The 14946-nt window shown below is 33.0% G+C and overlaps 1 protein-coding gene across 1 annotated transcript in view; it reads right to left on the minus strand.

Annotated features, from left to right (window-relative positions):
* Positions 1-2973: 2973 nt before the first annotated feature.
* The window catches only part of LOC148953448 (uncharacterized), a 155360-nt gene continuing 143387 nt past the window's right edge, over positions 2974-14946 (minus strand). Inside the window, exons 4-5 of the mRNA XM_089087685.1 lie at positions 8534-8795; positions 2974-3206 (exon numbers count right to left, since the gene is read on the minus strand). Of these exons, the coding sequence (XP_088943811.1) occupies positions 3001-3206; positions 8534-8795 (468 nt within the window). The 3' untranslated portion in view covers positions 2974-3000. The remainder of the gene's footprint in view (positions 3207-8533; positions 8796-14946) is intronic.

The raw sequence follows: 14946 nt of genomic DNA on the forward strand, positions 1-14946 counted from the left end.
CGATTAGGTTGGGATATTTGATATGAAAAAATGTTCGGTCAATAATAAAAGGACAGGTGATACCACAGCTTATAGGTAATAAAGCATAATTTATCCCTGGCACACTTTCATCCACCATTTCGTAACAAGATATTCAATAATTTGATTGTTCACAAAATTGTGTATATACGTTGGATAAAGAAATTGTACTGGCAATGTGACAGTATATTACAAGTCATTGGGAACCTTCAACGTTCTATATATTCACTGGGGAGCCCTCCATTTTCCCGAGGAAAAAGTAGCAACATGCCAAGTGCTGGGGCCCGGCTTCGAAATCGGCTACATATGTTTTTTTTCTTAACTAGCATATTGACATTTCTGGCCAATAAAACGATTTAAAAAGGTCACAACTTTAAGGAAGAATTTTTATTTTTTCCCTCGGTGGTTTTTTCGAACCTATGGTGACAATCGGTGTGGTGACAAGCTTAGTAGACAATCGGTGCTAAAAATCGAACTTGCTTCAATAATCAAATATCTTTGAAAAGATACAGTATGAAAAGACAGATCAGTATGAAAAAGAGATCTAGAGACAAACCCTAAAAATGAAAATCCACAATTGTAATAAATGGTAATTCGTTGGAAGAAAAAGAAGTTTTTTCCCACCACCTGAACAATGAACCGTAAAAAACCTGAACCGTAATTTAAAACTAGACCAATAAGGGCAGCTAAAGCAAATTGCAGTTGCAATTTGTATGAAGTAATGAAAATCGAAAATGAAGATGAAAGAAAATTTGGGTTAGAAGATAAGTGACAAGGGAGTCAAAACTTACCAAAATTGAAAATGATAGTTATAAAAGTTAGGTTTTTTATTTTGAGATGGATAGAGTCATCAATATTTACCATGCCTTTGTTTAAAAAAATGAAGTTTCGGTGACATGTATACCATAATGACAAAAAATAAGCCGGGGTAAAAGTCGAAGTTCAACATTTTACAAAAGCTCCAAGCGGTAAAATAGCTATAAATAACGACATTAGAGTCTATAAGGACGTTAGCCAAGAACCTGCTTCTGTATCAACCTCTGTTAAAAATAAGGGCAACTAAAGCAAAGGACATTGGCAAATTGTCCGAAATAATGAAAATCCAAAATAAAAAAGAAAGAAGAAATGGGGTTAGAAGATAAGCTACAGCGTAGTCAAACTAATCGAATTGAGTTCGGGATTTTTATATAGATTAGGTCATCAATACTTACCATGCCTTTGATTAAAAATAAAGTTCTGACAATAAGTGTTTCGTAAAAACGAAAGACAGGCCGGAAAAAAAGTCAAAGCTCAACATTTTATAAAAGATCCAAGCGATTAAATAGCTATGATTAACTACATTAGGGTTTATAAGGACGTTAGCCAACAATTTGATACTTCATCAACCTTTTTAAAAAAAAGCAAAGGTTCGGCGTTATGTTTTTCATAATGACAAAAGACAAGCCAAAAGTCCAATAACTAAAAAAAAGTAATTTTACAAAGGAGCTAATTCTAATTTAAGGTAATTTAAAACATTTAAAGATTGATTCATGAAAACGAAGCACAGATAAATTTTGTTAGAAAATAAGTGAGAGTGACAATCGCAACAGCTAAGGAAAAAGACATGGAAAAAATTACAGTGAGAATTAAATTGAAATGTAAACGAAATTTTGAACAGTGATCTGTGATTAGAAACTAGAAAACACGCATTTGTTATTTATAACGCCTTAAGAAATTAAATAAAATGATTTATGAATCTAAACTGCTAATGCAAAAGCCGTGAAAACAATTTCTGAGGTAAAGATGAACAAAAATGTACAATGAAGTCTATGAATGGAAAACAAGGAACAGAAATGACTCGCCAAATAAACGATCTAAGTAGGTGAGGACTTTAAGAAAGAATTCGTATTTTCACAGGGTGGCTGCACCGAACCTGTGGTGACGTCATGACATCAAGGAAAATCTAAAAGTGTCTGTGGTTACAAGAGAAACGACAATAAGGATCCATAGATGGAAGCCTGGTGAGTGCCGAGTGCGAGTTCCGAGTGCCGGGGTCAATTGGCGAAGCAACCCTGCTCCCGTTACTATATATATATATATATATATATATATATATATATATATATATATATATATATATATATATATATATATATATATATATATATATATATATATATATATATATATATATATATATATATATATATATATATATATATACATATGAATAGGCTACTAGATGAATATGGAAGTATATGTTAAGAAAAGATTTGCAGTAAATGCTGAAATTGTTTTTTTTTAAGTGGAGGCAACGGTCTTCTTAGGATTTTAATTGATTGATGTAAAGTAAATATTCAGAACACTTTAAAATCGTCTGACTCACTTACGAATTCAAAAAATGATAGAAAGAAGGGTATAACATATAAAAAAAGCAGTGGTACAAAAAAAGAAGAAAAAGAAAACAAATTTTAAATAATGATAATCCGAATATTTTGGCTCCATGTCCGGGATCCCTTATGAACAGAAAAAAAAATGATTGGAAGAAAATATTTTAGATGAATTAAACACAATATACAAAGAAAAAAACCAAATAAATAAAACTCACATCTTAACGAATTCTTGATATCTCTACAATCACTGCAAATAAGCAGCACAGAAAGACATAGGCTACAGATTGTCTCTGGTATAATTTTAATTTGGAAAGCAATATGTTCTTTTCAATAATTTAATTATTTTGTTTTTCATTTTTTTTCAATGCATGTTGTATGTGTTTAAATTATCTTAACTGATTTTTTTTCATTCATTTTTTCTCCGCGGATAAAGGCTCCCAGACGCTGAATCGAAATATTCAGATTTTTTTATTCGAAGTTTGTTGTCGTTTTTTTCTGTTCCACTACTTTATTTAAATATTTTACTCACTTTTATAGCCGTATTTCCATTTATAGCTCAGTTCATTTGAAAATAAATTCAGTAAGTAGAAAAGCAGTATGGTCTAAGAAATTACACACCTCTGGAGTTTTTCTCTTCATTCCTATAAGCTCTCAAGCTATCTTCAAAATTGTAATGTTCAAGATCATCAAAATCTCTGAAAGTTCCAGGAATTGGGTAGTCAATACAGTCACTTGCTAAGGTTTGGCAAGAGCAGAGAATTTTCGAGTCTGGATTACAAGGCTGAGTATGGTTACATAAAGAGCATGGCCAAGTCTCTATAAAAAAAGAAAAAAAAATTTAGAATGGGTCACTATTTGTTTTTGAAATTATTCCTTATATAAGGTGGACTGCTCCTTCCTTTCCCTTGCTCTTCAAGTTAGTTTTATAGTGCTTTGAAAAGGCTGTTTTTCCACTCGACAGCCATTGGGTTGAAGATGTCATTCTTACAGAGGGATGGGAACAAGTCAAACTTTATCGTTTTAAATAAAAAAAACAAACAAGTATTTTTAACTGAAAGTAAGGAGTGACATTAAAACTTAAAACGAATAGAAATTATTCCGTATATGAAAGGGGCCCTCCCCTCCTCAACGCCTTGCTCTTTACGCTAATGTTTTTTATTGTTTTAAAAAATAGAGTTGTGGGAAAGAGTCTAACTATAGCGTAAAGATCAAAGTGTTGAGGAGGGGAAAGCCCCTTCCATATACGGAATAATTTCTGTTCGTTTTAAGTTTTAATGTCGCTTCTTACTTTCAGTTAAAAAAAACTTGTTTTTTTTTATTTAATTTTTGAACATTTTTGAATTAATGCAGGTTTTGATTTTGGATCACCCTACATGAGTGATTAAAACCAAATTTGCAAATCAATTTTACTTTTATTTGCTAATGGCTTTCTCGAAAGTTGTTTAATTTTATTTACAAACGTTTTTTTAGTAATAAATATACATAACTTACGAATTAACTCACGTAACGAACTTCTATATTCATATATTTTTAATACGTATATTAGGGGGTTTGCCTCCTATTCAATACCTAGCTCTTTACGCTAAAGTTCGAATTTTGTTCCAATTCTTTAAAAATGAACCCTTAATCATAAAGGCCGTTAATTAGAATAAATAGCTCTTATGAAAGTACTAAAAAATCTGTAGCGTAAAAAGTGAGGTATTGACTAGGGGGCAAACCCAATCATATACGTAATAATTTCTGTTCGTTTTAAGTTTTAATGTTGCTCCTTACTTTCAGTTGAAACAAAATAGTTTTATTTAATTTCTGATCGTTTTTTTAAATAATGCTTGGAAATTCGGCGCCCCCTTCATAGCAATGTCCCTTCAACCATGAAAACTTCCCCCATGGAAAGATCCTCCCATATAACCCCCGACCTCCCCCCCACTAACAGAAAATTTCCCCCTTGAAAACATCTGTATACTTCCCAATAACCAATACTATATGTAAACAATGGGTAAAGTTCATAACTTTCAGCCCTCCCCCTTGGGACTTTGGGGGATTATGTCATCCTAAAAGACATAGCTATTATATTTTTGACCCTGCTGAACAAAATGGCTATCTCGAAATTTTGATCGGGTGACTTTGGAAAAAAATGAGCGCTGAAGCGGGCCTAATTGCCCTCAATTTTTTTGGTAGCTTCAAAAGGGCACTAGAACTTTTAATTTCCGTTCAAATGAGCCCCTTTACGATATCCTAGGATCACTGGGTCATTACGATCACCCATGGGAAAAAAACAAATAAACACGCATCCGTGATCGTTCTTCTGGCAAAAAATACAAAATTCCACATTTTTACAGATATTAGCTTGAAACCTCTGCAGTAGGGTTCTCTGATACGCTGAATCTGATGGTGTGATTTTCGTCAAGGTTCTATAATTCTTAGGGTTGTTTTCCCCTTTTTTGAAAATCAGGCAATTTTCTCAGACGAGTACCTATTGATGGTAGGACTAAACTTGATGAAACTTATATATGTGAAATCAAACAGTTCGTGGTAACGAACTGTAAGTAAGGAGCGACCCGGCTCAATGGTAACCGAAACTCTAGAAAACGGGTTTTTGATTTCAATAGATACATACAAAGAATCAGATTTCAATGCTGATCTCAAATATATAACTTTCATCAAGTTTGGTCCTACCCATCAAAAGTTACGCGCCTGAGAAAATTTGGCTGATTTTCCAAAAAAGAGGGAAAGACACCCTAAAAGTCATAATATCTTGATGAAAATCACACCATCATATTCAGCGTATCAGAGAACCCTACTGTAGAGGTTTTAAGCTCCTATCTACAAAAATGTGGAACTGCATTTTTTGCCAGAAGAAAGATCACGGATGCGTGTTTATTTGTTTTTTTCCAGGGGTGATCGTATCGTCCCAGTGGTCCTAGAATATCGTGGGAGGACTCATTAGATCGGAAACTAAAAGCTCTAGTGCCCTTTTTAAGAGACCAAAAAAAAATAGAGGGCAACTAGGCCCCCTCACACGCTCATTTTTTCCCAAAGTCACCAGATCAAAATTTTGAGATAGCCATTTTGTTCAGCATGGTTGAAAATATTTTAAATATGTCCTTTAAGATGACTTAATCTCCCGAAGGGCCCGGGGGGGAGGGCTGAAAGTTATGAAATTTGCCCAATGTTAACATATAGTATTGGTTATTAGGAAATATACAGAAGTTTTCAGGGGGGATTTTTTCTGGTAGTAGGGGGTAGGGTGGGTTGAGGGTTATGTGGGAGGATCTTTCCATGAAGGAATTTTTCAAGGGGGAAAGGACATTGCTATGAAGGGGGCGTCGGATTTCCCAGCATTATTTAAAAAAAAGATCAGAAATTAAATATAAAGAAAAACAAGTTTTCCAACTGAAAATAAGGAGTAATATCAAAACTTAAAACGAACAGAAAATATTACGTGTATCATTGGGTTCACCCCCTAGTCAGTACCTCACTCTTTAAACCAAAGATTTTTTAGTACTTTCATAAGAGCTATTTATTCTAAATAACGGCCTTGGTGATTAAGGGTCATTTTTAAAGAATTGGAACAAAATTCGAAATTTAGCTTAAAGAGCGAGGTATTGACTAGTAGGCGAGCCCCCTATTATACGTATTAAAAATATATGAATGTAGAAGTTCGTTACGTAAGCTAATTCGTAAGTTACGTATATTTATTACTAATAAAAACGTTCGCAAATAAAATTAAATAAGTTTCGAGAAAGCCATTTAACCAAATAAAAGTAAAATTAATATACAAATTTTGTTTTAACTATTCATGTACGGTGACCAAAAATCAAAACCTGCATCAATTCAAAAACGTTCAAAAATTAAATAAAAAAAACAAGTTTTTTTTTAGTAAGGAACGACGTTAAAACTTAAAACGACCAAAAATTATTCCGTATATGAAAGGGGCTGTCCCCTCCTCAACGCCTCACTCTTTGCGCATAAATTTGACTTTCTCACAACTCTTATTTTAGTTAAACAATAGAAAACTTTAGCGTAAAGAGCGAGGCTTTGAGGAGGGGACAGCCCCTTTCATATACGGAATAATTTCTGTTCGTTTTACATTTTAACGTCGTTCCTTACTTTTAGTTAAAAAAAACTTGTTTTTTATTTAATCAGCATTAAAATCTGATTCTTTTGATATATCGATTGGTGTCGAAATTCCGTTTTTAGAGTTTCGGTAACTATTGAGCCGGGTAGCTCCTTACTTACAGTTCGTTACCACGAACTGTTTGATTGATTGCGGTGAAGCGGGGGTAGCCCCCTTCACATATGGATTAATTTTTGTTTGTTTAAAATTTTTCTGTCATTTTTAACTTGTAATGTTTAAAAAAGCTGTTCTTTGCAAATCAATAAAGTGCAAATTATATTCTGGTCTTTTGAAAACATGGGGGCGGCAGCTCTACTCATCTTAGTTTCAACTTGTTTTGAGTTTGGCTCAGTTAAAATTTATACCCGGTATTTTGTTGTTTTTCTTATTGATTTCTGTAGGTTTTTTATTGACACTGTCTTTCTCACTGGTAACGAAAAGAAAGTTGAAAATCTTTTGTTCTTTTTTGACAAGACTCGATGTTTTGGCTGACTATTTATATGCTGGACAGAATTTTTCAAAAATTTTGAATAATGTACGCACTTTTAAAAACTTGCAATCACATAATATCTTTTGACATAGTTTTACACCTCCTCAACTTCTCCTTAAAAATAAATCCCAATACCCTTCCTAAAGCATTTTATCTATGCTACTTTTACAACCTGGATTCACTTACACTTTGATTTAGTTTAATTGTAAGAGCAGAAGTAGCAATAGCAGTGAACCTAAATTTTTTAACATAATACCCTCAGTTGTTCTTGAGATATTGCTTAAACGTCTTATTGACAGCCAGCACACACAAGGTTCCTTTTAATGTAGTTTTAAAGCACCATAAATTTTGAATGAAAGTTTCTAGCTTATCCCCTATTCTACTCCTAAGATAACTCGCCGGAAAATCTTGACAACCAGGATGTTCTTAAGCTATTTTGATATAGTTCATTATTATCAGTAATAACAGAATCAGTAGCAGTAAAAATAGCAGGGAAAGTGGTAGTACTTTTGGTAAACCCCGGGAGTTTCAGCTTGATTTCTTAAGTTATTTATTGGAAATTGTTAATACAACGCTTTGATAACCCACATGCGCATAGTGTGTTTTGTTTAGTTGAACTATTATTTAGTGGAGTATTTTATTTCAGTCTTGGTTCAGAGTCCATTGTGTAAAGACCTCTTTTTGGATTAATTTTTTTTTTTAAACTTATAAAGGATTATTGTCTCTTTCCGACCTAAAGCTAATATATTGATGATAATTAATTTTTTTTATAAATTTTAAGGATTTTAAAGATATAGTACAATTTATAAATCTTTTTTTAGCCCATAACAGAAATTCTGGTATTTGAGACAACTGAAAGTAAATTTAATAAAATCTGGCATTATTTTGTGACTAGATATTTGAATATTTATTGAATATTGAAGAAGAAAACCTTTGGTATAATCAAGCCAAATGTCTAATTTGCATGAGAAATAATCTCGTAGTAACTAACGTTATGGTGCCGTATGTGGACATAACTCTCAGAAACTGACACAGTTTTTGCTTTTAGGGACAAATAATTTCTGCTTCAATAGACATAATTGAACAGGAATCTTAACCAAAGTTTTGTATAAATATCAACTTTGAACCATTATCTCACCCGAGCCATTAAGTTACAACTCACTACAGCACCAGGCTACCTGACATGTGCAAACTCCACATCAATTCTTTAATCCCTTCTATGAAGATCCAATTCCCTTTAAATTCTTCTTTACGACCTTTTTCTATCCCATTCGAGGACGAACTAATTTTTGTTTGACCATAGCAAGATGGATAAAATGGATAATCTTTGGCAATCTGTTATTTTTTATCCGTAAAATCTGTTCTAGCCATTTCAACCTTCCTCTTAGCACAAGGTAGTGGAATAGAAGCAAGATTTTTCTACAGCTTTTCGTTTTAGATGCAATCAATTAGATAGTTAGTGTAAGCGGTATTTTCCTCTGAAGCTGAAGAAAATAAAATATATTTGAAAATTTAATAAAAAATAGAATTTCTCACCTATGTGACTAATTTCTAAACTTAGACCAGAATGGTCCCGAAAAAAGTATTTTGAGGGTATTCGACTCTTCACACTATTTTCAAATATCTGCTTGACGTAGTGCTTGGACAACTGTTTTGCAGAAATCCGGTAATTGGCATAAAAGTCACATTTTTTTGGTTTAAACCAAACGCTGGGTACTCTCTTCACAGTGTTTATATTTTTACAATTTGTATTGACTTCTTGTAGATAAACTGTAGCCCCTGGGAAGAGACGGCGTGCCTAAAAAATGAAAATATTTAAATCTAGCCCTATTATCTTAGACAAGAAGCGTTTCAGACGTAGTTCCCTTGAAATCTAAATATTTGAAGAATTCTTTAATATTCAAAGTTTTCAGTTTAACTAATCACTTTTGTTGTGTTTTATCCTCTTTATTAGGGTTTTGGTGGAAGAACCTGCTCTCCTCATTCTCCGTACGGGTTAAAACTCCATCATTTGTGTCTGTCATAAAACTTTTTCCTATAATGCAATATTGATTTGAAGATAACTCAGAGACAAAAAACATGAAGGAAAACCTGTGGCAACGATCAATTTAGTTTCTATTCAAATAGAAAAATAATCCTAGCACAATCCACATTGCTTCCAAATACAGAGGCCTAAAACTGAATATTTCATAAAAACAAATATATTAAAATAGTCTAGCTTCCTGGTTTATTTAAAATTCATAAATCAGAAAGTTTAAAGTCACAATAAAAATCATGGATCTTAAAAAAAAATATTATAATCTAAAAAAAAACAGGAAAACAAGAAGTAAAAGAGGTAAGCTATGGCTACAAATCGAATTGTTATTTGAGAATATCCAAGAATTATGCGCCTGAAGTTTCAAGTACCCATGTGCACAAATACGACATTTCCCAAGAAATTAGGTACACGTAGAAATTTGGTTGTTTCTTTCTCCGTAGGGCAATTATATAGAACCAGTGGTTGAATATCAGGAGAGGGCTTGCCCAAACAAGAAACGTAATATCATTATGCTCATTTTAAGCATTAACAGAAATTGCACCACACCAAAGTGCAAATTTTTCTGTTGTGTGCCACGTAACCAAGTTGTGGCATAGCTAGAACCAAAATCTTACCAAACAAATATTTTGATACAGCCATTCAGATTAGAACTCCAAAAAACTTAAATACACAGCCTCCCTGTTTCAGATGCTATAATGCTACATAATATAATATTTCTTACTTCAAAGACCAGAAGGCCTTGTATATTGGTTTCGGTTGCTAAAAATTAAAAAAAAATCCCCGACAATATTCTGGCATTAGTAGGGCAAAAAGTCTTGTTTGTGGCGAAACAAAGCGCTAAATTGGTAGTTTTAACGGTACATCCCTTTTTTTGCTAACAATAATCACCAATGCTTAAAATTTTGTTCAAAATACAAAATATGCCATTTATGGGTGTATTCAATATACAAGCTTGATAAGTTTGAGGTATAGTTCTTGAAACATTGAATTAGATGGCACTTACTTGGGGTAAACAAGCACGTGCTTGCACTTTTAGGTAAATAATATCCAAATCTAATGTCTGATTTCTCGTCCAATATCTAAAGTTAATTATTTAATTTGATTCCTTAAGATAAAATAAAAACAAAATATTCCTTCAGATAAAAAAAAATCAACAGCGACTGTCCGTAGTTCTCGAGAAAAAAAAATATCACATTTATGGATGTATTCAATATAGAAACTTGGAAAATTTAAGGTACCTTTCTTGAAAATATTGAAGTACATGGTATAAATGCGTGCTTGTACTTTTAGATAAATCTAATGCAGTGCTTCCATTCCACTAATGTGGGAATAAGGTATTTAAGCACGAAAAAAAGAGTAGAATTATAGGAGGACACAATCCGGAAGTAAGTATGTTATCTTGCTTACTATTTGAACAGAAATGTTAACAAAATTGACTCTTATGCTATATTACGAGTGTTTCTACTTCAATTTTTTTCAATCCCTAAAGGGCTATTGGAAAAGCCCTAGAAATCCCTATTTTTAATATCAATATCTCTATAATTTTCTCCATTTTCTGACTTCTTTCCAAATTACAGGCAAAGCCTTATTAGAGTGACTTAATAGCAATTAGTAGAGATGCTCTAATATCTCCTGTTGCCCACCCCTACTGCCACCTACAACTTTTTTGCACCCCAAATATGGGCATTGAGTCCCTAGAGAGAACATGTGGTTAATGGGGTCAATGACCTCTTTCTCCAGGTGTGTTTTTGGCACGCTCTCAGCGAATGTTATGATCCAGAAACAGCATTTGTTGTTGTTTTGGACATTTACATGCTCGAGGCAAATGTTATGAGTTTCCCGGAAACAGTTAGATTACATGTTTCCTTCTCGGCCAATTAGCGAGTCAGATACATATCCTTTCTCAACCAATAAGAGGGCTTGTTACATATGGGTTTCCCCGTTACATAACAATTCGCCCATGAGATTTCGTATATAACGGGCATGAAATATGATTAAATTATCAGGAAGTATTTTGACACAATGGATAAATTTGATGAATTAGAAGCATTGGCAACCTCAATCTACCATGTAAGTTCCGTTTTTATTTTCAAAATAAAATCATTTTGCGCGGTCACCCTCCAGTATATTCAGGTAAATCCCCCCCGCCCCCCATACAATACAAATATCACTTTACAATCTTTATACTCGATAGAAAACATAAAAGGTGTTTTTTTACCCTCAAAACCTAACCCCCCCCCCCTATCCATCATTGTTTTTACAACCAAATTCTCGCAAAAAGAAATAATTCTCATTTCGTTAAATTCCTTCCTTCTATATTTCGCGCTAAAGCGACCACTGACTTCTCTCAATTTTTAATGAAAATGCCGTTCTGTTTTGACATAATGCTCCAGCGTTAAGCCTATAATTAGCAGTCACCCCTCTTCCTGTCTGTATACATTAGCTGGTTTTAGGCAATCGAGGTTTTCAGTGCTTTTACGTAAGTCAGTGTTTGTCTGAAAATAGCGGTCAGCTAATTTGGTCTACAAATTAGCGATTGACCTAGGGTGGATTCATTTTCATAAATTTAGGGGAGGGGCGTGAATCCGTTATTTTTGATGGGGAGGGGGTTAGCGCTTTTATTAGTGGCGAAATAGAAATGAAAAGATAATTGCTTCATACCTCAGTGTCTAACCATTTCTCTTTGACATTTTAGCGATTTTAGCTATAACAATTTTCCTAAATTTAGGGGAGGGGGGGGGGCGTGAATCCAGTGATTTTTGTTGGGGAGGGGGTTAGCACTTTTAATAGTGACAAAATAGAAATGAAAAGATAATTGTTTCTTACTTCAGTGTCTAACCATTTCTCTTCGAAATTTAGCGATTTTAGCTATAACAATTTTCCTAAATTTAGGGGAGGGGGCGTGAATCCGTGATTTTTGTTGGGGAGGGGGTTAGCACTTTTAATAGTGACAAAATAGAAATGAAAAGATAATTGTTTCTTACTTCAGTGTCTAACCATTTCTTTTCAAAATTTAGCGATTTTAGCTATAACAATTTTCCTAAATTTAGTGGAGGGGGCGTGAATCCGTGATTTTTGTTGGGGCGGGGGTTAGCACTTTTAATAGTGACAAAATAGAAATGAAAAGATAATTGTTTCTTACTTCAGTGTCTAACCATTTCTCTTCGAAATTTAGCGATTTAAGCTATAACAATTTTCCTAATTTAGGGGAGGGGGCGTGAATCCGTGATTTTTGTTGAGAAGGGGGTTAGCACTTTTAATAGTGACAAAATAGAAATAAAAAAATAATTTAAGCACTTTTTTTTCAGATATAATAATGTTTGGTGTGATTGACACAGAATATATTGGTCTGAAATATTCCTCAACTGGCATTATTTTTGAAGCAGCTTTCTTACTCCTAGACAATCAACGACGTGAAATTCATTGCTATAAATGGAACGTCAGATACAATATGTATAAGTACGAGAAAAACAGATGGAGTCCAACACTAAATTTTAAAAATCGAAATGGCTTTTACGCTAAAACCATACGACCACATAATGAAAATGGCTATGAAATAAAACATGTACAATAGGAAATTCAGAAGATATGCAGTTTTTTCGGTGTGCAAGCTGTTTATGTTAAGGGAAACGTGCCAAATGATAAACTCTTACTAGAAAAATGTGATAAAAACATATCATTATTCAATTTAGAAGACTTCAAATGTGAGAAATACCTGCATTCAGTCCATGACCCAGAAGATGAAGTTAGATATTTCGCTAAAGGGATACCGGAAAAGATACTTGACATGGAAAAAAGCATCAGATATCCAAAGTCCTAAACTTGCTCCTCCTCATATCAAATGGATTAAGCTTCTTTTATTTTAATATGTCATTATTTTTTTTCCAATGTTTTAAATATGCTTATGTATTAAATATCTTAAGCTGCAACCGTTTTTATTCTGTAGAATTGTCCATCCATGTGAAAATTTGAATGTCATGTTAAAACTCTGACTGACCACCTTATCAAGCTCAGAACATTGGAGAACCCTAAAGACTCATACCTAAAAGGTAAGTTAACCCTAAAAGGTTAAAGAATTTTTCTGAAATTATCTTAAGCCTGAGACGTTTTTATTCTTTATAATAGTCCATCACCCCGAAAATTAGAATTTTAAATTCAACATGCAAGGGAACACACTTTCAAGTTCATTATGTTGGAGAACCCTAAATAGTCAACCATAAACAGGCAAGTTAACTCTAAAAGGTGAAAGAATTTATCTGAATTATCTTAATACTGAGACGCTTTTATTCTTCAGAATAGTCCATCGCCACGAAAATTAGACTTTCAGATTCAAAAGATCAGGGAACACACTTTCAAGTTCAGCATGTTGGAGAACCCTAAATAGTCACCCCTAAAAAGGTAAGTTAACCCTAAATTGTTAAAGAATTTCCATGAAATTACACTTTCAGATCCAACAGGTCAGGGAACACACTTTCAAGTTCAGCATGTTGGAGAACCCTAAATGCTCATCCCTAAAAAGGTAAGTTAACCCTAAATGGTTAAAGAATTTCTCTATTTATGCAGAGTTTCAACTAGCTATGGCTAAGTTTGCTAAAGACAAGCTATTTTCTTGTGAAAACATAGAAAATCAGAAAAAATGTTCAATGTTCCTCTAGTACCTACGCAATTAGACTAAAAATGAAGATATATATGTAGAGTTTCAACTAGCTATGGCTAATTTTGCTAAAGACATGTTATTTTCTAGAGAAAACACAAACAAGATCAGAAAAAATGTTCAATGCTTCTTTAGTACCTAATCACTTAGGCTAAAAATGATGATATTTATGCAGAGTTTCAACTACCTATGGCTAAGTTTGCTAAAGACAATCTATTTTCTTTCGAAAAAACACAAAATCACAAAAAAATGTGCAATGTTCATCTAGTACCTACGCAAATAGACTGAAACTGAAGATATTTATGTAGAGTTTCAACTAGCTATGGCTAAGTTCGCTAAAGACAAACTATTTTCTTGCAAAAACACAAACAAAATCAGAAAAAATTTTCAATGTTACTTTACTACCTACGGAATTAGGCAAAAATGAAGATATTTATGCAGAGTTTCAACTAGCTATGGCTAAGTTTGCTAAAGACAAGCTATTTTCTTGCGAAAACACACAAAATCAGAAAAAATGGTGAATTTTCCTTTAGTACCTACGCAATTATACTAAAAATGAAGATATTTATGCAGAGTTTCAACTAGCTATGGCTAAGTTTGCTAAAGACAAGCTATTTTCTTCCGAAAAAACACAAAATCAGAAAAAATGTTCAATGTTCCTTTAGTAACTACGCACTTAGACTAAAAATTTAGATATTTATGAAGAGTTTCAACTAGCTATGGCTAATTTTGCTAAAGACATTCTATTTTCTTTCAAAAACACGCAAACTCAGAAAAAATGTTCAATTTTCCTTTAGTACATAGGCACTTAGACTAAAAATGAAGATATTTATGCAGAGTTTCAACTATCTATGGCTAAAATTGCTAAAGACAAGCTATTTTCTTGTGAAAACAGACAAACTAAGAAGAAATTTTCAATTGTCCTGGATGAAATACACAATTCTACTAAATTAAGATGATTATGTAAATTTACAACTAGCTAATGATAAGATTGCTAAAGACAAGATGTTTACACTTTAAATCAAACAAAATCAGAAAAATGTTCAATTTTCCTGTAGTACCTACTCAATTATGCTGAAATGAAGATATTTTTGCAGTGTTTCAACTAGCTATGGCTAAGTTTGCTAAAGACAAGCTATTTTCTTGTAAAAACACACAAACTCAGAAAAAAAAATTCAATGCTCCTCTAGTACCTACACAATAATGCTAAAATGAAGATATTTATGCAGAGTTTCAATTATCTATTGGATAAGTTTG

The sequence above is a fragment of the Artemia sp. Qi Xiang Cuo genome, chromosome 4 (assembly GCF_049724085.1).
Source record: "Artemia sp. Qi Xiang Cuo chromosome 4, ASM4972408v1, whole genome shotgun sequence".
Taxonomy (NCBI): Eukaryota; Metazoa; Arthropoda; class Branchiopoda; order Anostraca; family Artemiidae; genus Artemia; species Artemia sp. Qi Xiang Cuo.